Here is a 23,761-nt window from a genome sequence, read left to right on the forward strand (position 1 = left end):
CTGCAGGGCAGGTGTTCCCTGCTCCTCCTTCCCAAACTGAACCCTGGTTTCTATGAGACAGCTACCCAGAAGCCACTTCTTTTCCAGATGTCCTCCCAGTAGTCACTCCCACCATCCTTCCCCTGTCCCCCTCTGGCCAGAAGCAGTCACTCTTGTCCTGACAGACCTGCCCAATCTCATTTTAGTTTACTGTCATGACCTCATAAAACCGTTGCTCCTGTGAACGGGGACAATTCTTATTTCTTCTGAGGTCTTCACTATACTTTGTGTAGCACTGCTTTTTAGTAAGAATTCACAGTTAAATATGAAGGCTGTAATTTCATTCCCACCTTCAACCTCATCCCTTCTGCATGGGTCTCTTTCTGTCTCTCAGATCCTGCTAGATCCACCAGGTTGAGGAGGGAGGTTCGAATGTTCACAGTTTCATTGCTTTTCTCCATTGATTCTATTGTGATTGTAAAGACTGCATGAGACCTAGAGGATTCTCTGTTCATGGATGTCGACGCTACACGCCTGTTCCTCCATCCTCTAGATAAGACCTAGGGAAGAAGGAAAATATACGACCCAAGACGAACTCAAAATACAAAATAAGCACTTAATAATCTCATTGTAATATGAAAAAATCATAACACATAAGTAATTTTCCTCATTCACAACATAGTAATTTCCCTTTGGAACAGGAGTGGGAGCACTCACAGACTTTGCACGGTTATCTAGTTTTGTCAGAATTCATATTATCACAAGTTCTAAGTAGCATATACTTAACACGAAGATCGGTAGGAGAGCTGTAGGAATGGCGAGAAGACTACTGCCCATCACCGTTATACATTATATATTATATACACACACATACACACGACTCTATATATGTGTATTTATATAATACATGTTTATTTATATATATATATAAACACTATATATATAAAGATTAACACAGTACTTGGCATAAAATACAATAAATGCTAGTTATTAAAAAACTATTAACAAAACACAGTACAAAACTGAAATTATTTGTAGCTTTCATAATTCTTCAGTACTTTATGCTCCCTTCTCATAGAATTAAATAAATATATTTAATAATAGGTCAACTATATATTTGCAGAGCTTTAAAAAAAGATGCTTTGCCTTTAATCCTAGTACTCAGGAAGCAGAGGCAGATGGATCTCTTTGAGTTAAGAGGCCAGCCTATAGAGTGAGGAAGGACAGTCAGGGCAATTACACAGAATTGTCTCAAAAAAACAACAACAACAACAACAACAACAACAAAAAAACCAAAGCAAAACAAACAAACAAAAAAGACATCTCTTAAACACGGGACAGATCCCAAAAGCAACAGAAGCACATTTGCTTGAATACTTAACTTTAAAAAAAAATTATAGTACCTAATGTACTATATGTTGACTTTTTTATGTTAATTTTAAAAATTAGACATACAGGCCCAGAACCAGGGTTAAGTGTGGGACCATCTCAACATCCACCCCACCTGTGATCTGCTGGAGCACAGGTGGTGGGCCAGGTGGGGGTGGTGGGGCGGCCCTATGGGCCAGGGCTACAGGATCTCCACAACACATCCAGGAAGAGTGGTAATACACAGATTAATCGAAGTGGGTTAATTTGAGATATACGAGTTAGTTAATAAGAAGCTTGAGCTAATAGGCCAGCCAAACAGTACTGTAATTAATATAGTTTCTGTGTGATTATTTGGGTCTGGGCGGCCGGGAAACAAAAGAACAGTCTCTGACTACACATTCTTTTCTCTTTACTTCTCAGAAGAGTTTGTGCCATGCCCTTAGGAAATTCAATTCTTGATTCTTTGAAGATGAAGGCACTTTCAGGGCATCAAGCACGTCCTCCTCAGGGCAGGGTACCTGATAGGCCTCAGCAGCTGAGGTCACCACCTGCTCCACGGCACCAACCACAAAGACGCCCTTCTTTATGTGCTCCCTCAAGTACAGTCCGGCTGACGCCGAGTCCAGCAGGTCATAGATCTGCTCATTGTAGACCTCAATAAAGGAGCACTTACACAGGAACGTCTTCCCAGCGCCAGCCTGTAAAAATCAAAGCTCAATCAGCACACGCTTCACACATTCACCCTCAGTTTCCATGAGCTACCGCAGGTATGCTCTCCTATTGTCCTTTAATATATAAAGTAAAGCATTGAGAGCTGTGTGAAAATAATCTGGAAAACTAATTTCAAAACATTAGTTAACTTTAAGCATCATCACTGCTGTCCCAGAGGTCCAGTTTGGAAAGGTAGCATGGAGCCTGCTCGTGGACACGGGAACTGAGCCTCTCAAATGGGTTCCACTGTCTTCCATAGTGAACTTCCTCCTAGTTTTGTCTATTAACATGTATTTATTGTGTTTGTATGTGTAGGCATGTACGTGTAGATCAGAGGATAACTTCTGGTCCCGGGGACCAAACCTGAGCCATCAGTATTGGTGACAACTGCCTTTTACTGGACCGTATCATCAGCCCCAGATAAAGCTTTACTTGAAGTAAGATTTATGTTCTTTAAAAGATTGAAATTAATTCATCCTGAAAAATTTTGGGGTTGGAGAGATGGCTCAGTAACTGGTTAAAAGCACTTGCAGCTCTTATACAAGACTTGGGCTAGAGTTCCAGCACCCACAGGTATTTTTGCACAACATCAATTCCGTATCTGTTGCCTTCTGGCCTCTACAAGCACTTTATACATGTGGTGCACGTACGTGCTGGTAAATACTCTATATACTTAAAACAGAAAACAAATACCAACTAGGGGCTGCAGAGATCGCTTATTGGTTAAGAGCACTTGGCTGCTTTTCCAGAAGACCCCCACTAGATTCTCAGCACACACGGAGGCTCACAATTATCAGTAACTCCAGTTCCAGGGGACCCAACCTGCTCTTCTGGTCTCAGGCACCAGGCTTGCCTGTGGTACACAAGACACACATACCAACAAGACATGCGATATTCATAAAAATAAATAAGTTTTTTTAAATGTAACCACAGAAACACATGGTGTTAAATTCAATTATTTTACTGTCATGCAATTTATATGTTTAATTGCAATGTTAGGGATATTTTTGCAAAGGAATAAATAGTAAACCAATGCTACTTACCAATTTCCTTGGTACACAAATATTTAAAGTACTCAATACCAAGGATTCTTAACTCTGGAATCTACCAAGCTAAGTACTTGCAACCATGAGAATGGTCCGACCGAGGAACCAATAAGGGGGAAAAGACGATATTCTCAGATGATGGGGTTCTAATCCACAAAGAACAAGACGACAGTGAGGTGCAAGCAAGAACTGCCAATAAAGGAGGATGGGTCCACCATTAATGTACATCATGAGGACTTAAAGGAGGGGTCCACCATTAATGTACATCATGAGGACTTACAGGAGGGGTTCACCATTAATGTACACCATGAGGACTTACAGGACGTGTCCACCATTAATGTATACCATGAGACAGCTTACAGAAATTAGAGCTTCCACGGGGACAGAGTCCTTGACGGCAGAAAGAAGGGAGCAGCTGTGAGGAACAACTGGCAGAGGAACCAGAAGCTAAGGACTCAAATCTCAAAACACAAGCAAGAAGCAGAGAGAGTGAACTTAAAATGGTGTCGAGACTTTCTTCAAATCCCAGCTCCAATGACATACTCCTTAACAAGGCCATACTTCCCTGGACTCCATAAAAAGCCCAACCAAGTAGAGACCAAGAATTTAAATGCTTGAGACTATGGGGGGTGTTTCTCATTTAAATCACTGCACTTTATTTTCCTCAACTGAGATCTTCTATATACTTTTCTCCCATAGAAGCCTTGAGAGCGCCAGAAGCAATCAGCTCTTTTGTGTGTGCTGTCAGTCAGGCTAGCCTTGAACACTCTATATCGATTAGGATGGCTTTGAACTTCTGATGACCCTGAAATTCTGATCCTCCTGTTTCTACCTCCAGAAGGATGGGATTACAGGTGTCCACCAACGCACTCAGCTTTTTCAGTATTGGGAATCAAACCCAGGGCCTACTGCATTCTAGGCAAGCTCTCTATCCGCATTTTATTTTTTCATTTCAATTTTTTTGTTTTAAAATTATTGGTATGTCTGTGCACCATGTGTATGCCCGGTACCCACAGAGGCTAGAAGAAGGCATCAGATCCCCTGGCGTTACAGAGGTGTGAACTGCCATGTGGGTGCTGGGAATTGAATGCGGGTCCTCTAGGAGAGCAGCCAGTGGCTCTTTATGGCTGAGTTATCTCTCCAGCCTCCCAACATTTAATCTTTACAGTAAGCTTTACCTTTTCTTTTTCACGATCAATTAAGGAAAACAAATATTCAAAACTTCGTGGGATTACTCCTCTCAGATTATGAGAAAAATTATCGGAGTCTGATGGTCCTGAGAAAAAAGAATAAAACAATGGCAATATCAGAAGGCGGTTTATACAGAAATAAAATGATACTCAGTATAACCAATTTCCTAGTTCTGGTTCAAGCAAGTTACATTTACATCTGTGACAGACTAAATAATAAAACTGCCCCTTGGTGAGACTGAAGGGAAGGCCCACAGTAGCCACCAACTGTTGCGGGAGGTCCTCCCACTCCTCCAGCCTATCACCGCTGAGGTACCAGCTCATTGGGGCGTGGTTTCTCTCCCTTTAAAAAAGCGGCCACTTCCCTCTCCTCTCTCTCTTCACTTCCTGCTCCGCCTGCGACTAGACTCCTTTCCTGGTTGCGTAGAGGGCTGTTGCCTGGGACAGTGATCTGTAAGTTTTTTCCCCTTTAAATAAATACCACCCTAATAATCATAACCCCGAATTGGTGTGGCATTGTTTGTGACTTACGCCTTCATTTTGGCGCCCAACATTTGGTTTTAGAACCTCTCCTTTCCCCACTCGCAGCCGCGATTTCGGCTTGGCGGCCCCAAGTTCGGCTTGGCGGCTGCGGGCTTGGCGGGCGCAAGTTCAGCTTGGCGGCCGCGGGCTTGGCGGGCTCTAGTTCGGCTTGGCGGGAGCCCTCCCCTTCCTCAGCCGCCAGCGGCCTTGGACTCCCCACGTGGATTTAAACTCCACAGGCCCGCGTAGTCTCTGGCCGCGTGGTTTGCTCTTTTCTGAGTCATTTTTAAATCTCCCTTGCAAATACAGCTCTTAAGTGGCACGAACCAGAGCACGTGGTTGCTGAAAGCTACAACCCCTCAGGGTGACTTGTTCCGTCTCAGCTGACGGAACAAATTTAGAAATATTTTGTTCCGTCTCAGCTGACGGAACAAATTTAGAAATATTAAACCATATTTCTAAATTTATAAAGCTGGTTTTGAAGTTGGACTCTGGCTCAGTCCCTCTCCAATTCCAAGCCTGTTAGTAAGAGAAAAACCCAGAGTTTCTGGAATTTCTGTCTCATGTCAAGAGCCATGATATGGGACAGAAAGAAATATGAGTTTAAAAAACATCTTTGCTTTTCTTCATATCTATCATACTTTTCATTAAATATATCTATCATGTCTTTCATTGAATATATATATATATATATGTCTATATATGTCTATATGATTAATGTTTAAGTTTTTCATAATGAACAATGAGTTTTTCCTGAAGTGACATTTGAAGTTTCCAGGAAGAAGATGGGGCCCCATAACAACAACTCCACCTGGTTGATATGACGTCATGATACTGATAGCGCTACTACAAGACCTGCTTTTGGTACCAGCTGCACAAGACAGTTCCAACTTGGTTAGCTGAAATGGTACACATCTTATACAACATTTTGGCCAGACCTGCACAAAATACTCAGAGACTATTGGCAATTTTAAAAGACATTGATCTTGAAATTTAACCATCATTTTACTTTCACAGGATCCCCCAGAAAGAACGTCGCCCCCATGACAGCTGGAAATAATTCTAGAGGACGACGTCCCCTCTCCCAGTAAATTTTGCCCTTGGCTTTAGGGACATCATTTAGGGGTTGATTATAATTAGTATACGATTGAGAGTTGGGGGAGGAATTTTATACGCTCAGGGATCATTTTAAAAAAAAAAAAAAGAGGGATGATGGGATAATAGATTTGTAATTGTGAGTTACTGTTTTTAGACAAATACATTGGTATAGATTCTTGTATATTGATACAAAGTTAAATTATATTGACTATTGTACGCATGCATGTTTCTACCTCTGTTTAAAACATTTTTTATGTATTGACATATATTGTATTGATATATATATATATATATTTACCATATTGCAGTGTACATTTCTACCTCTGATTAAGATACTTATATAATGATTGTGTATTGATATATATTTGCCTACTACAATGTATATTTGTACATTGTTTATATTTGGAGGTCATTGTCCTCATTTGTTTCACAGTCGTTTATTGTCTTAGTCTTTAAGTTATATAGATATTGAGAATTATATAGACTAATAGTCATCTAAGTTTGTCATTTATAATAGACTAATCAGGTTCTTTAGATATATAGAGATTATACTCAGTATAGATAGATAATCTTCAACTTCTTCAAAGAGCTGTAGAAAATGGCCTTTAATCTAACTCAGAGTTTTATGGTAGTGAGACACAATTGCTCCTGGCAACACCACTCTATTCCCGAGAGAATGTTGAGCACCAAAGACACTCCACCTGGAGCCTTTCTTTTTGGCAGAACTGGCGTTTGGGCAAAGAAATGCCCATACCTCAACAACTGACAAAGATACAGAGCATGCATCAATGGATAAAACAGGACTGTCATATCCTGCCAAGACAGGGTAAGATAGTTTTGAAAAGTTGCTTGCCTTAGAAAATGGTATGTCAGTTATGTTAGGCCTTAGCCAAAGTTGGTTGCTTCAACGCTGCTAATGTGACTTTGGGTGATTGCCCAGGTAGCTAGTTGTCTCTGTAATTTGTTGCATGTTTTGGAAGTTGTTTTACTGAACTTCCTAATTACCCAGGTAACATTATTTCCCTTCTCAGATCTTCGATGGGGTTGAAGACTATATAAATATAGTTACTTTCTCTCATGACTTGGCCAAGTTATTTATTATACAAGACCTAAGCTAGTTAGAATAGGATATTTGTACTTATTGTATATAATTTCATAGTAGGTTTAGAACTCTCTTATTTAAACAAAAGGGGGAGGTGTTGCGGGAGGTCCTCCCACTCCTCCAGCCTATCACCGCTGAGGTACCAGCTCATTGGGGCGTGGTTTCTCTCCCTTTAAAAAAGCAGCCACTTCCCTCTCCTCTCTCTCTTCACTTCCTGCTCCGCCTGCGACTAGACTCCTTTCCTGGTTGCGAAGAGGGCTGTTGCCTGGGACAGTGATCTGTAAGTTTTTTCCCCTTTAAATAAATACCACCCTAATAATCATAACCCCGAATTGGTGTGGCATTGTTTGTGACTTACGCCTTCAACCAACCAATTCTAAAAAGTGTATGATCTATCCCCATGCTAAGCTTCACATCCTCCAAGTGTCAGGGACTGAGTGACTGTACTCTATTTCCGCAGGTGACTTCCAGTGTCAGGGACTGAGTGACTGTACTCTATTTACACAGGTGACTTCCAGTGTCAGGGACTGAGTGACTGTACTCTATTTACACAGGTGACTTCCAAGTGTCAGGGCTGAGTGACTGTACTCTATTTACACAGGTGACCTGTGTGTTGACAGACAGATTGATGGCTTGAATGGTAATAGTCCCCATAGGCACCTATATTTGCATGCTGGATTTGCAGTTAGTAGATCTGTTTGGAAAGGGTTAGGAGGTGTGGCCTTATTGGAGGAGGTGTGTCACTGGTGATGGGCTTTGAAGTTCCAAAGGCGACCACCATTCTTAGTTAACTCTCTAGGCCTCCTGCTTGTGGATCAGACATAAGCTCTCAGCTACTGTCTGCCTGCTGACATGTTCCTTGCCATGATAGTCATGGGCCCACCCTCTTAAACTGTAAGTTGTGATAAACGCTTTTTCTGTAAGTTGCCTTGGTCACGATGTTCTGCCACAGCCAGAGAAAAGAAACCAAGACGCAGACTGGTCTGTCCTCTAAGCCACGAACCCACACTGTGTCCTAAGCATCATAATTTTCAACTACAAAATAGGGGTAATGATGTCAATAACCAAAGAGCTGTTGAAAGGTTTGCAAGTTTGCAAATAAATTACACTTGGGCATCGAGCACATTAAATGCTAAAAATTAGGATTTGCTATCATTTTTTTTAAATTGGGCAGTTAAAAAAAAAAAAAACTCTAGTAGGAAGGTTCACACTAATGACAAGTTCCCCAGTTACTAACAGACATTAATGCAGAGTGTTTTTTCTGTTTTGTTACAACTGGGGAAGGACAGATGTGTAAGAGTTGTAAGGAATACTAACTTAAGTTTGTGATGTGGTATTTATACTCTGATGTACCTCAACAGCTCCTAGCTGACAAGTTCTGTATCCCTTGTTATTCCTAAGTGAGTAGGTTGATAAGCATATCCTTTTCTCAAGAACTTCTGCCTGTGTCCCTTACTCCTGAAGCAGCCACAGGACAGTTTAGAGCAACGAAGGAGAAAGACTATTACAACAAATCCACTCAAAATTGCATGATGCTAATGAAGCGATGTTTAGAAAGCAGATAAACACATACACATATGTATATGATTTTACACACACACACACATATGTATGTATATATATGAATAGACACACAAACATAAAATTGTGTCTAGCACCCAATCTATACCTAGTCTATGCCAAGCATTGAGCTAAGAAACATAGCTATAATCAGGATTAACAAATAAATTATCTAGGAATCCACAACCTGGTAGACATATGGGAATATGGGAAACATCCATATTTTTACAAAAGCAACATCACACAAAGAAATAATGCCTTCTCCTAAAACATGCCCCAAGTAGTCACCACAGGAAGTGTATTGGCAGCAAACAGTGGTCGTTACTCACCCATCATAGTAAATGTCTTTCCTGAGCCAGTCTGTCCGCTGAAAGATAAAATTTTGTGTTATTTTCACACATAAAATTCCGACTATCCTCCTATTTAGAATGGTCTATTAAGGTGGAATGGGATGATCCTTTCCAAACTGCTCTGCAACCTTCTTTTCCCTTAATTAACTGTACCTCAGATATCTCAGCCAGAAAACAGATGCCTCCCTCATTTTTTATAAATAGCTATAAGAGTATGTTATGGAGACAGAATCTTCTAGCATAAGTTATTCAATCAGAACCAAGTAGACTTCTGTTTCTAATTTTCGCTAAATAATGTAGCATTTTGAAGTTCTCTACCTTGAAAAGACATTTAGATATCTATTTTAATTTAAGTTTAAGGACTGCACCTGGTGAAAATGCGTTTAATCCCAGTATGAGGCAGAGGCAGGCAGATCTCTGAGATCTGTATGATCACCCAACCAATAAATCACTTGTTTATCTCCAAGTTCTACCCACAAATATAAAAAAGAATTTGAATATATTAATGAGTGAATCTTAGCATAAATATTCCCACAGAGCTGGACATAATGGTGCACGCCTTTAATCCCAGTACTCAGGAGGCAGAGGCAAGCAGAGCTTTCTGAGTTCAAGGTCTATATGTTAAGTTCCAGGATAGCCAGAGCTGCACAGAGAAACCCTTCCTCTAAATAAATAAACACATAAATAAACAAGCAAGCAAGCCAGCCTCCAGAGTCTCCAACCAAAACAGTTCTGAAGACAGGCAATCTGTTGCAACTGTGGCTATCTCAAAGTCATTTTGAATTTGATCATTCAAAATAATCTGTGGAAAAATCCTCGCTGCTATGGGAAGGCACGAGAGACTAGCTTTCTATCTCGTGTCTTAAAGAGAAACATTGAAAGGATCCTAGCTCCAAATCTCCAGATGGGAGTGAGTGCACAGTCTACAGAAACCAGGAAAATAAAACAGAACCACTGCCAGGACAGAGGGGTTAGGGAGCAAGAGGGGAACAGCAGGTTACAAATGGTCTGACCCGGGAAATGGAAAAAGGGCAGGCTCTTTGGGGAGCAGGGTGGAGGTAAAGATAGAAGGAGGGAGGACAGTAAAATAACAATATGGATTCTGAAAAAGCCATAAGGAATCATACTATTAATTATCTACTTAAAAAAGACTAGAATACATGAAATGCCATATATATAATTTTATATAATATATTATATATGTACGTATGTATAATTAGATTACCTAACAAAAACCAAAAACCCCAATACTAGACATGAGAAGCCCTCTTTTGAGTTGTTGGGCAGGAGTGTCCAAGAGACCCCCCAGAACATACAACCTATTGCTGTTGCCCTTGGTTACCCTCCTAGAGATGGAAGGTCATTCCCTATTGCTGAAGACACCATGCACTTGAGAACAGGCCCAGAGATCTCCTCCTTGCAGATGGGTTCTCATGGTGCTGGAGGGCACACAGAAAGGGAACTGTACATTAACACTTTACAGCTAATTTGTTTCTCACAGTGATACCTATTAATTCTGAAACTATTTTACATGTATCCTAAGGCTGAATAGGTTAGTAAAGGGATGACAGGAAAAGGTTTATCACCGACGGCAAGGGTAGTAAACAAGAAAGGCTAGAATAAACCCTGTGCTTACTGGGTCAGAGCCAGACATCAGTATAAACCCATGTTTAGCATGGTATCTACACGAGCAGATGATACAGAAACAATTCCAGATCTCTCTGCTGACACAAGGGTACGTACATAGATTTTCTAGCCTTGTCTGCTGAGAAAGCCACAAAGAAGTCTCTGCCCAATAGCAATAAATACATCTCAGGGGCCAGATCTTGGTTTCTCATTACTATTTTCCAACAAAAGGAACCAGGGTTTGAATGGTTCTGGAATGAGTTTAGGGAAAATATAAGAGCATGGAAAGTCAGGTAGCGAGATAAAGCAAGAAAAGTACTCAAAAATCAAGGGACAGAATATGTCAAGGGGGTACAGAAACTTCAAAACGCTCCCAGTGACCAAGGATGGAACAAGACGAGCAACATAAGACACATAATTACAACCCAAAGTATAATATAAATATACATGACTATAGATCACATAAATGGACGAATAAACAAAACAGACAAACCTTTCAGAAAAATTTCAAATATCACTCTTCTCTCCAAGTGACAGAGCTCAACCCACTCACCTTATTGCCCAGGTCAGGCTGACCTACAACAGACATCTCTACAAACCCAGAGCCTTTGTCAGGGACAGAGTAAAAGTCAGAAAGGGACACTGCACTGCTGGTGGCTCTGAGCCACATAAGGTGAATGGTCTCTAAACTGGGAAAGGAGAAAATATTCTGTACAGCTGCCCGGAGGAAGGAAGCTCCAGTAACAGCTTAATCATAGTCCAGTAAGATCCATGTTGAACTTTTGACTTAAGTAAAATAAATCGGTTATTTTATGCCACTAAAGTTTGGGGTGACTTATTAATGCAGCAACAAGTAGGAACTACTACAAGCACTATCATACCTTTGTATGTAGACAGACAACAACTTACTATGCAAAGATGGTCCCGTTATAACCGCTCATGCAAGACGCCACAATGCTTTTAGCCACTGTTGAGAACACAGACTCCTACAAACAATAAGCACCAAACATGTTAAATAAAAATACTTCTAATCTACATCTCATGATATAATAAAAACTGAGAGCTTGGACTTTAAGACCTATGATTACTTGAAGGTTGCATCTACTTAGGAAAAACTGGGTAAACCATAAAAGATGATAAAAGGTACAACTACAGATATTGTTAGGTCCGTTTACCTACAATACAGCGTGATACACTGAAAGTGCATCTAAGGCTTTGGAGCAACACGACCAGGGAAAGGTTCTGAGAAACCTAACAGTGTCAACACGACCAGGGAAAGGTTCTGAGAAACCTAACAGTGTCAACACGACCAGGGAAAGGTTCTGAGAAACCTAACAGTGTCAACTTTATGGTTTCAGCCTTATCAATTTCTGAAACACTGTTTTACTATTTTTAAAGTGTTGATATTGTTTACAAATGCATTTCAATTCTTTGGGTTTACACACATATTTATGTACAGATGTGTGTATGCATACGTTGGGGTGCAAATGACACTGTGGCTGTTGTTCCTCGTGTGCTACCCACTGTAGTTTTTTGTTTAATTTTGAGACAAAGTCAACTCAACAAGTTGACTAGGCAGGCCGACCAGTGAGTCCCAGGGATCCATGTTTCTGCCACCACGTGGATTACAAGTGTAGACCACCAGTTCTGACCAGTGAGTCCCAGGGATCCATGTTTCTGCCACCATGTGGATTACAAGTGTAGACCACCAGTTCTGACCAGTGAGTCCCAGGGATCCATGTTTCTGCCACCACGTGGATTACAAGTGTAGACCACCAGTTCTGCCTTTGCTCATGCATGGGATCTCAGGACAAAACAAAAAAATAAAGACCTGTGATGTCTGATACAGTAACCATTAGTTACAAGTGACTAACTTGAATTATCTAACATACTAGCCATATTTCAAGTGTTAAGAGTCATGTATGGCTAATGCACACAAGTAATCAAATTTTAAATTTTATTTAGTTTTAATTAAATTTAATTCACTACATGGCCAGAAGTTACTGTAGCAGGTCAAATATCAAACATTTCCACCACTGCAGAAAGTTCGGTTAGACAGTGGTATTAGGTTTTAATTAAATTGGATTTAATTAGAAAAGCAGCTATCAAACTGCAGTAGTGGCACAGGCCTTTAACACCAGTACTCTAGGGGCAGAGGTGGCAGATCTCTGTAAGTTCAAGGCCAGTCTGGTCTACTGAGTGAGTTCCAGGACAGCCAGGACTACACTGAGAAGCCCTGTCTCAAAGGGGAGAAGGAAAACAAAAAAAGGGATGGAAGGAAAGAAAGCAAAGCAAAGCAGTTGCTCACACAACAGTACCCTTCTTTGGGGTTCTGGGGTTTGAACTCAGCTAGCGAGACCTTTGAGGCAGCGATTTTACCTACGGAGTCATTTTCACAAGCTCACAGTCATCTTAAACCCTGAAGCTAGAAAATGAACTGTATCGAGGGATTGTTTAAGTAGCTCTGAAATCTTCATTTATCCTCATCAGTATGTATAAAAAGAAACATAAAGCAGCTTTGTGTGATTCTTGGACAAAGCTTGAAGACTAAAGAAGACAACTGCTTAATAAAATTAGATTAAAACATTTATGGAAGTTTTAGCTTTCTTATCTGAAATCTACACAGCTAAAAAGCAACCAGGAATTGAATTCCAACAATCAAAGCCTCATATCTTCCTAACAAAAGGGTAAGTTTCCAATGGCCACTACCTGAGTGGTGTCCATGCCTGCAACATAATCAAACACAAAGGTCTTGGGGTCTGGGTTGGACTGCAGCCGGAGCGTCGTCGGGGAGAGCACAGACAAGCACAAGCTGTGCTCTCCATCCGAAGGTCCTGGGCCCTCCGCAGGAGGACGGATTCTCACAAAAACTTTGATGGCATCACCTTCATTACTGAGGACCCAAACAGAAGGGAACAGGTGAGTTTGCTGGGGAAAGGAGGCTATAAATAAAGAACTGTCACATCACTGCAATGAGTCCAAGTCTTAGGCCTACGCCACTAAAATTTACTCCTTTTAAATTCTCACATAACTCATACCCAGATTTATTTCCCAGCAGATACCCTCACACACCGTTACTGAAAATAAAATCAAAGGCAGCTGCTTCAAGGAGCTCAGCATCACTTTTCTGCTATTGCCCACCTACTAGTACCTATTAATAAATTATTCCTTCCCAAGGAATCAGCACATCATTCACTCCATATTTTTGTGGGGAACCAGGAAGGCATTGGGAAGCACGCGATTGTCCTCTACTTCCAGCTGGTTGAAGACGAGCTAAATTTTGAACTAAGCATCTCTGAGTATACTAAACAGTGATCTACTATACCCTTCATTTTCCTTATCATCAAGACTATTTCTTACCTTGGCTGGGTGGAATGAGAATTCGTCCCATTTCGTAACTCAGCTAGAAAAAGAAGATAAGAGATCTGTAAGGATAAAAGCACAAAAATAAAACTAAAACTCTTACCTCAGGAATTAGGCCACAACTCCTTGGAGACTGACCTCAGTAACTTAACATGTCTTATGTAGACATCATGGTACTTAAGTCCTAATAAAAAAATGATCCACACTTTAAACTTTCCTAGCTAACAAGACAGTGAGAAGCCTGCATCCCTGCCTATCTATCCCAGTCTGGACCCCACACAAATGGCTCATGAGACTAAGTAACTTTCTCCTCAACTACTATAAAACTTCTACCCTCTCTCTGCCCTGGTCTCCCCTCCAAAGCTGGCCTAGGGAACTGACATGCTGTCTTCTTTTTTTGTTTTTTAATAATTTATTTACTTTTATTTCATTTGCATTGGTATTTTGCCTGCATGTATGTCTGTGTGAGGGTGTCAGATCTTGGAGTTAGAGACAGTCGTTAGGTGCCATGTGGGTGCTGGGAATTGAACCTGGGTCCTCTGGAAGAACAGCCAGTGCTCTTAACCTCTGAGCCATCTCTCCAGTCTGTTGTCTTCTTTTTTTTTTTAAATATTTATTTATTTATTATGTATACAATGTTCTGTCTGTGTGTATGCCTACAGGCCAGAAGAGGGTACCAGACCCCATTACAGATGGTTGTGAGCCACCATGTGGTTGCTGGGAATTGAACTCAGGACCTCTGGAAGAGCAGGCAATGCTCTTAACTGCTGAGCCATCTCTCCAGCCCCCAGTCTGTTGTCTTCTTACAGCGTATCTAAAGAACTTCTCTGCATGCTTTTGTGAACTGGGTAAATTCTTTACCATCTGAATCATCATTTTTCATGGCATATAAATGGTTATATGTCATTTCATATAACAAAACCATTAAAGGTAATTATAATTGCATTTATATACTAACTGCAAAGCCTAGGCTGGGTGACCAACAAAGGACAAAAAATTAATTATGGAAATATTTTCTTCAGAAATTGATATTCCTCGACTTTCTCAGATCCCTTATATCCACAACCAAATCCTGGCCTCATTTCTCCTCCCCATGCTATCCTGGTCCATTATACTGGTAACCACATCCAGTCTCATGAGTTTAAATGCTAGGTATATATTGATGATTTTCAAATTAATAATTAATTAGAGACAGGGACTGTTAGTAACAAGAATAAGCTATCAGCCAAGCATTTATAACTAATAATGAGTCTCTGTGTGGTCATTTGGGAGCAGGCTGGTGGGACAGAGGTGACCGGTGGTCCCGATGATAAACTCGGCCTATAAATGGCCCCCTACATGGGTGCCAGATATTGCAATTTCTTTTACTGGCTATTAAAGAATGAAACTCACAGACAAATATTGAAGAATACAATCTAAGACAATCACAAGAGACCGCGAAACACACCACTACCATTTACTTCCCCCACTCAAAAAAAGCACACAACCTTCCAGCCAGCCTACTCTTCTCAGGAGCCTTTCTAGAGCCCATGGGGGTGGGAGGAGCGTGTGGACACACACACTCTATGATCCATTCCAACCAGCTGAATGTGAACGCCACTTCTCCCACCACCTGTCGGACCAACATTTGACTCCACTGAATGTCAGAGCACAACACAGACAAAATTCCCATACCTTTCTTGGCTCTGTTCAGCTTCAAAGAACCTGTTGTTATTATTACTATCGTAACACATATTATTCTTCCACCTTATAAAGCATACTTCAAAGGAGTGCCTGATCCACAGTAACACACAGTATCTCTGAATGAATGAGACCAGAACAATAATAAGTTCTACACATACAAGAACTGAAAGCAAAACGTTATCACAGAACTTTATTTCTGGAGATTATCCCTCAAATCGACACCTGTGAAGCAGGAAACAGACAAGGCGACCGACCAACCCACCACACCTCTGTTCACAGTTCTCTCAAACGCTGGTGACAAAGAAACAGCATTTCTGTACCTGGAGCAAAAGTGAAAAGAAAGACAGACCAGGATACAAAAAGAAGGCTTTCATGTTTCAAAAGCTGAACTCTGAGACCACACTTTGGCTTATCCTTATGAACAGAACACAGCTTTTCAATCTGTCAGCCATGACAGAGTAGCAAGGACGCAATGTACTTGTGTTAAGTGACTAGGAAACTGAACAAAAAAAATCTGCAGCAAGTTCTGAGACACTGGACAACAGGCAGCATAGAAAAGCCATCCTGAGAGGAGGAAACAAAGGCAGCGGGAGAATCCAAGCAGAGCTCGCTGATCTGGCTGAGCTGAGGAGAAATGGTTTGGCTTGGGAAAGTAAATGCAGATGGACTCTGTGGGACAGAAGTTCACATAGAGAGCAAGCTCTGGCTCTCCAGAGATCTCCTAAGTACCCAGACATCAACAGGCATGTATGTGCAAGTTTTCAGTAAGTCAAGTGTATCCCAAAAGAAAATTTTTACCCATTCCCAGCTCACCCCCAAAAGCAAAGCTACCTGAACAATGAGATAAAATGAAGAATTTCAGAGAGGAGGCCAGGGGTGCACAACTTAAATCCCGTCGCTCCAGATGCAGGAGGAGCTCTGAGCTACAGGCCAGTCCGGTTTCTACATCAAGCACCAAACAGCTAGAACAATGCGGAGAGATCCCATCTCGACAAACAAACTGCAGAGAAGTAGGCAGCTATGCACGATTCCCAACTGAAGCCTGACGGGATGTTCTGAGTTCATCTTTCATGTTCTCAGCCACTTCGTTGTGCTCCCTCTTGACTCAAGGTTAGCGGAAGTATATAGCCTTACCAGGTCACCATTCTCTGGATACATTTACTGTAAATTTTTTTCAATTTTGAGGTCATTGATGTGGCTGCCTAAAAACATGCTAAAGACTATTCACAGATAATTTATTCATGTTAATTCAACCTAGAAACCCAAATTCAAAGAGAGAGAAAGCCCCTCAAAAACAGAACAAATTGTAATATGCTCACCTAACAGAACACCAGAGAGCAATGAAAAAGACTTAGCTGCCGCTGCCTACCACGAATGCCAACAGACACAAAATTTCACAAAAGCCATTACGAGAAGAAAGAACATATGTACCAACCACATGAGCTTCAAGAACAGATAGGACTGCTGAGTGGTGATAAGAAGCAGAATACTGGCGAGGGTGAGGGGTTACGGACTACAGGGACAGCTCTATTCTATTCTATGGGAGCGGAGGCAGGAGGATCAGAAGCCCAAGACCATCTCCGGCTTCACACAAATCTTAAGACCAGTCTGGTTTATGTGATATCTGCTTTTAAAAAGGATTATAATAAATACTGTGATGATACAGAAAATAGGATGAGCATTTAAGATCCACAACGTACCCATTCGTATGCTTAAATTCCCGTAACACTAAAAGTGGCAGAGGAAAAAGACTGCTTTAAACTAAGAAAAAGATCACACTGACTTGTTCAGATAATGGTGTAATAGACTTAGAGCTAATCAAGCAACTAATCAGGAAACAATTACAATTTGACAAAGAGGTACAAACATGAACACTACTGTAAAATTCAAACTACAATTTCACAATTTTCTCAAGCCTCTCCTCATTCCACTCTCAAATCTTAAAATCAGCCTTAAAAAAACAGATGACAGCACCCGTACACAGCAGTTCATGACCACTCAGAATGCCAGCTCGTGGTCTCCAACCACCCTCCCAAGGGCAGGCACCTCGACACATACACCAAAATTAAAAATAAAGAATTTAAGAAAGACAGCCTACAGAATTCCGCAACACAAGAGGTGGCACTTACATACAGTGGAGTTGGGGGATTAAATCAGTCTCTTCCAAACGAAAAGAGATTGAGAATGTGGATCAGTCTAACCATAAACTGCAGGTCCCTTCTCCATGGTTTTTATCCCAGCCACCATCTAGAATCCAAAACCACTAACTAGAAAATTCAGAACTAAACAAATCATAAGTCTTTTATTTATTATCTTGAGACAAGCTCTCAATATGAAGGCTGGCCTGAAACAGCCTATTCTCAGTAGCTCGTCCTGCTACACAACTCTGTTTAGCCAGGGTCTTGGCCAAGCTATATACCGCTCTCCTAATATTCTGTTAAGGGAGCAACTAGCTAACTGACAATGCTTGCGTGCAAGTGACTTTTGGAAACTCTGTCACACAAGCAATTCTCTCACCATAGCGCCTCATGACAAAAGGAAAGATGGCTCTAAGAAACCCTTTCACATAACTTACTATTGTATATTACCACAGCTGCTGTATTTTATTATCAGCTTATCTCTGAGTATACTAGATTTACAGAACACAGTTATCTGCCTATAGGGTTCTGTGCTAGGATGCAATTCTGGCCTCATGAATTCAGGAAGTCTTGCCGGATGAAGTGGGAACTATTGGAAACAGATGGGTTGCAATTCGCTTTAAAAATCCCTCCTCTGAGGGCGGGATTCTCTTCCCTTCGAGAAAGTCGGAAACGTGGGAGCATGCAGCAGGTGGAGAGCGCGAGGGTCCGCCCTCGGGACACTGACACAAGAAGAAGCCAGCAGGGACACAGCAGAGTGAGCAGCGCTGGGAAGGGCGCGCAAGTGAGCAGGGGCTGAACCCGGGCGCCTGCGCTCTGCGTGGAACTCGGGTTCCCCCCGTGCGCGCCGCCGTCACTCCAGCGGGGCGCCCTAGGAGCTGCCGTCCGCTGACACCGGGGTTGGCCAGCGGCCATGAGCTCACGACTTACCTTTGCAGCCAGGGGCCATGGCGACCTCCGCGCGGATTCGCGACCGCCGTGGCCGCTAGGATCCTCCCGCCAAGATGGCCACGGATTTGAATTTGGCGCCGCCCACGCGCCACGCCCCCCGAGGGCGTGGTTGGGTGACGCCAGCGTGCGCAGACGTCAGAAGTGCGCGCGGGCGACGGCGCCTCTGCCCTGCCGGGTGCGGTGGGCGCTTCCCGTCGGAGCCGCCATGAGCAAGCGGAACCTGGTGTCGTACGTGCGGCCCGCCGAGCCCGCCTTCCTGTCCCGCTTCAAGGAACGAGTCGGCTACCAGGAGGGGCCCACCGTCGAGACCAAGGTGAGCCAGCCGGAGTCGCGCCGCGTCGGACCCGCGTGCCCACGCCACTTCCGGCTCCTCGGGTCCCCCCCACTCGCGACCGGACCAAGCCGGCCGGGCCTCGGACCCCTGGAGATGACCCCTCAGTAACTTAAGACGGCTTCCCCGTCCTTTTCTTTCTCACTTCCGGATCTCACTTTACGTGAGCAAGATGATGACAGCACCGTTCCCTTTTTCAGAGAAGGAAACGGAGGCCACTTGTTTAAATGATTCGAATCTGAAGTCTTTGGGGGAACCATCCAGGATTAGAAGCAGAATCTCTGCTGTCGTCCAGGCTGCGTGTCTCAGGATAGGGCGATGAAACAGTACTCATCAAAGGAGTCTGTCCAAAAAAGACCGTAAACACAGTGTCGTTCCTGTTGCCTAGAAGCGATGCACACATCACCTGTGTGTCTTCTAGAGGCTCTTTAGTCTTGAAAGCAACATAAGTAAGGGTTGGCGTGGAACAGCGGCGTGTCCTAGACACAATGTGAGAGACAAAGGAGGCAGAGGAGTGGAGATGGTCACGGACTGTTAAGTACTCAAGTTTGGAGTCCGAAGGGTGGAATGGTCTAAGGCAAACTCACGCAGGGTGTTCACATTACAAAATGAAGTACTGGGCAGTAATTTGAAAAATGAGGAGGGCGGTGGTGGCGCACACCTTTAATCCCAGCACTCGGGAGGCAGAGGCAGGTATATCTCTGTGAGTTCAAGGCTAGTCTGGTCTACAAGAGCGAGTTCCAGGACAGGCACCCTGTCTCAAAAAAAAAAAAAAAGAAAAGAAAAAAAAGATGATTCTATATTTATCTCAGTGTATTATACAAAAACTTTTTTAGTTTAAATATATATGGTGCCTAGCTTTTGAAAAATATGATTTAGCTGACAAAATGCTACATTTGTTACACGTGTACAATGAGACAGGGTACTGCTTGAGAAATTTCAGAACTTAAACAATACGTATAGCATTGTTTATGTATAAAACTTTTTACAGGGGGAGGGGAGGGAAGTGGAAAGGGGTGGAGGTGGAAATTTTTAATTTAAAAAAATGTCAACATGACATCGGAAAAAAGAAAATCTCATATGATTTGTGTGTCTTTGAAGAGCAGTTGTAAGGTATCTACTAAACTGAAGCGGTTAGGATATTAGATGAGCAGAGGTAGGAGAAAGTAAGTTGTGCCTGTTGTTTTCCTTCCTTTGATGGCTTATCTGGTGAGGCTGAGTTATGTTTGTCTGCAGTTTTGTTTTTTGTCCAATTCAGACAAGACGGAAGTGAAAAATATTGATTATAAACAAAGAACCAGAATAGTTCGGCACTCCCTTGAGTGGGCTAGATAGAAGTGAGTGCCACTGGGCATGCCAGGGTGACTGGTAGGTAGACCTGTGTTCTGTGTGGTAAGTTAGGCTCTTTGGAGTTAATCCACTTTATATTCATTTCATGGATACCCATTTCACTTTAATAATTATTGTCACAGTGGCAGTGGTTATGTTAAAGGTCAGCAACCTACACATTACACTTGATTTTCTGTAGAAAATCCAGCCACAGCTCCCAGATGATGATGAGGACCGCAGTGACAAAGAAGATGAGCAGCCTCAAGTAGTGGTTTTAAAAAAGGGAGACCTAACAGCTGAAGAAGTCATGAAAATTAAAGCAGAAATAAAGGCTGCCAAAGCAGGTAATATCCAAAAGTTATCTGATTTTTTTTTTGGCACTTTAATGACATAAAATAGGTTGGTTTTTTTTTTTTTATTTCAATTGAATAGGATGATGTTTGAAGAATGTGGCCTTTGTTTCAAGCATTGGCTATGGTGCCAGATGTGTAACCTTGGGCAAGTTCCCCATCAGTGAAATAGAGACAATGGTCCTGCCTTAGTGTACTGTTTAAAGTAGCCATTTAACAACATAGGTCAACCAGTCAGCAAGATTTGTGTAATTCATTAGTGCTGAAGTGTAGTTGTTATATAGTACACTTATATTGTTCCTAAACAGGTGTCACATTGTTTTAGGGAGAAATATTGTTCCAAACACATTTCAGAATACACCCTGAGGACCTGGAAAACAGCTCGGTGGTAGATTGCCTTCTTAGCATACAAGACCCTAAGTTCGGGTGTCACACTAATCTTTTCTGTCATCAGCTGGGGACTAATAATATTATGGGACATGTTAGTGACGTTTTACTGAGTGGTGGCTTATGTTGGGTACGGTATAACCAGAAGCAGTAGAGCAGACTGAATTTAGTCAAGGGCGTCCTTAAGTACACTGTGGCTTTCTTCTTAAGTACACTGCATGGCTTTCTTAAGTACACTGTACGGCTTTCTCCTTAAGTACACTGTACGGCTTTCTTGCCAGTTGACTCTTGGTTAGCAGCTAAATAATGAGAAGAAACTTCTCCAGCTTTTCTTTTCTTTTTTGTCACAGAGGAAGATCCACCTCCAGCTGATGGGAGAATCGTGTATCGAAAACCGGTTAAGCGTTCCTCGGATGAAAAGTGTTCAGGTTTGACAGCAAGCTCCAAGAGAAAGAAAACAAATGAAGATGGCGTGGATAGGCAGGGCCCAGTTAGAAAGAACTCACAGAAGCAAATAAGAAATAGTAGTCTCCTTTCTTTTGACAATGAAGATGAAAATGAGTAAGTATAAACATGTGGACTTGGTTTCCTTTGAAAGCAATGAGGTATTTTTTAAAACATTAATTTTCCTATGTCTTAAAATGACATTTTCCCCAAGTACTTCAGGTTCATTGCAGAAAGCCTCAAAAACACAGAAGACAAACTTGAAATAAAACCCATCCAGTAATGCCCCTTTACTGGAAATGTTAGACATTCACCACTGTTAACATTTTATTACCTCCCACCTGTGGGTATGTATATATGTAAATTATATTTCTAAATAAAACTGAGATTGTCGTCGTATATGTTGTGTCCTGCTTCTTACTTATAATTACAGCATTAGAATTTTGTTGCATATCTTAAAAATCTAACATTAATAGCTCATAAAGAATGTTATACTAGCCGGGCGGTGGTGGCGCATGCCTTTAATCCCAGCACTCGGGAGGCAGAGGCAGGCGGATCTCTGGGAGTTCGAGGCCAGCCTGGTCTACAAGAGCTAGTTCCAGGACAGGCACCAAAGCTGCAGTGAAACCCTGTCTCGAAAAAAACCAAAAAAAAAAAAAAAAGAATGTTATAATAAATAGATGTCTTAATCAGTGTGCTGTTGATATAAAGAGACACCATACCCAAGGCAACTATTATAAAAGAAAGCATTTAATTGAGGGCTTGCTTGTAGTTTGAGCTTAGTCATCCTGGCAGGAAGCATGGTGGCAGGACAGACATGAGGCTGAAGTCCTGAAGGTACATCCTGAACCACAGGGGGTTATGCGGGAGACATGAGGCTGAAGAAGTCCTGAAGGTCCATCCTGAACCACAAGGGGTTATGGGGGAGGGGTGGGACAACACTGAGAGAGACAGACTGGCATGGGCTTTTTTTGTTTTTTGAAACAGGGTTTGTCTGAGTAGCTCTGACTGTCCTGGAACTTTGTAGACCAAGCTGGTCTCAGACTCAGAGATCTGTCTGCCTCTGCCTCCCAAACGCTGGGATTAAAGGTGTGCTACACCATGGCCCACTGGCATGGGCTTTTGAAACCTTAAAACCCACCCCCCAGTGACACACTTCCTCCAATAAAGCCGTATCTCCTAATCTTTGTGATCCTTTCAAGTTATTTCCTGGTGATTGAGAACTCAAATATATGAGCCTTTTTTGTGATTTTTTTCATTAGTAAAACCCTACTTCAGATGAAGGCATGGATATGTGCCTGGCTGAAAATACCTTCCCAAGTCAGGTGTCCCAGCTCCAGAAATGGTCCAACATGCACATGAGGAATTTCAAGGCCCACCTGGTCTAGTGAGTTCCAGGCAAGCCAGGGTAACACAGTGAGACACAAGCCTTATATAAAGAAGTGCTACTAAAGGGAATAACAGTCTGCATTTTGTGGTATCTTTTGAGGGGTTGGCTTTTTTCAAGACTGGGTTTCTCTGTGTAGTCCTGGAACTCACCCTGTAGACTAGGCTGACCTTGAGCTCAGAGATCTGTAAATCCTAAATGCTGGGATCAAAAGTGTGGCCCACCATTCCCAGCTCAGGATGAATTTCTTTCAGTGTGGCAGAAAATTAGTGGTAGAATGGGGAGCCAAAGAACACTGAACACAACTAAGATGGGTGTTGGCCTAGTCAAGGGATCCACCTTATTACAGGAAGGAAAGGTCAGACTAAATTTCCATTCTTAGCTGGATGGGATGATATATGCCTGGACGCCAGGGACTCCGGTGGCTGAGTAGGGAGATTTATCGCAGTTGAAGGCTAGACTGACACAGGGATTACCAGATCACCCTAAACTACACAGGAATATCCCATCATAAGACAAACAAGCAAACTAGCACATAAAACCCACTTTATAATAATCTTGAGATGCTAGGGTGGAAATCTTAGTGTTAAAATGTTGTAATCTTTTTGTACAGTCTGAAGATGAGTCATTCAAACTAGTTAATAAGAGGCTGAATGGCCAATAGCTTAGTCTTGTTTCTAACTAGCTCTTAGAATTTAAATCAACCCATTCCTATGTATGTGCTGCCACATGGCTCGTGGCTTGTTACCTCATCTCCTGGATGTCTTCTGACTTCACCCTTCTTTCCAGCATCCTCTCTGCCCCGAAAATCCTGCCTAGGTATTGGCCATTCAGCTTTTTATT

At 42.1% G+C, this 23,761-nt stretch overlaps 2 protein-coding genes across 4 annotated transcripts in view; one reads left to right on the forward strand and one right to left on the reverse strand.

The window, feature by feature from the left end:
* Kif15 (kinesin family member 15) overlaps nucleotides 1-18,740 on the reverse strand; it is a 54,336-nt gene extending 35,596 nt beyond the window's left edge. For all 3 annotated transcript variants that reach the window (XM_041677150.1, XM_041677149.1, XM_041677148.1), the window contains exons 1-8: nucleotides 18,670-18,740; nucleotides 13,916-13,958; nucleotides 13,265-13,448; nucleotides 11,465-11,541; nucleotides 8,909-8,946; nucleotides 4,286-4,383; nucleotides 1,869-2,048; nucleotides 330-539 (exon numbers count right to left, since the gene is read on the reverse strand). In XM_041677150.1, the coding sequence (XP_041533084.1) occupies nucleotides 330-539; nucleotides 1,869-2,048; nucleotides 4,286-4,383; nucleotides 8,909-8,946; nucleotides 11,465-11,541; nucleotides 13,265-13,448; nucleotides 13,916-13,958; nucleotides 18,670-18,688 (849 nt within the window). In that variant the 5' untranslated portion in view covers nucleotides 18,689-18,740. The remainder of the gene's footprint in view (nucleotides 1-329; nucleotides 540-1,868; nucleotides 2,049-4,285; nucleotides 4,384-8,908; nucleotides 8,947-11,464; nucleotides 11,542-13,264; nucleotides 13,449-13,915; nucleotides 13,959-18,669) is intronic.
* Nucleotides 18,741-18,825: 85 nt separating this feature from the next.
* On the forward strand, nucleotides 18,826-21,926 carry Kiaa1143 (KIAA1143 ortholog). The gene is made up of 3 exons (XM_041677270.1): nucleotides 18,826-19,003; nucleotides 20,550-20,694; nucleotides 21,438-21,926. Exons 1-3 carry the CDS (start codon nucleotides 18,896-18,898, stop codon nucleotides 21,650-21,652), a joined length of 468 nt encoding a protein of 155 aa, XP_041533204.1. The 5' UTR covers nucleotides 18,826-18,895; the 3' UTR covers nucleotides 21,653-21,926.
* The last annotated feature ends 1,835 nt before the right edge of the window (nucleotides 21,927-23,761 follow it).

Source organism: Microtus oregoni, unplaced genomic scaffold (genome assembly GCF_018167655.1).
Source record: "Microtus oregoni isolate MIOR12 unplaced genomic scaffold, Mior012 000028F_ref0000031, whole genome shotgun sequence".
Lineage (NCBI taxonomy): Eukaryota > Metazoa > Chordata > Mammalia > Rodentia > Cricetidae > Microtus > Microtus oregoni.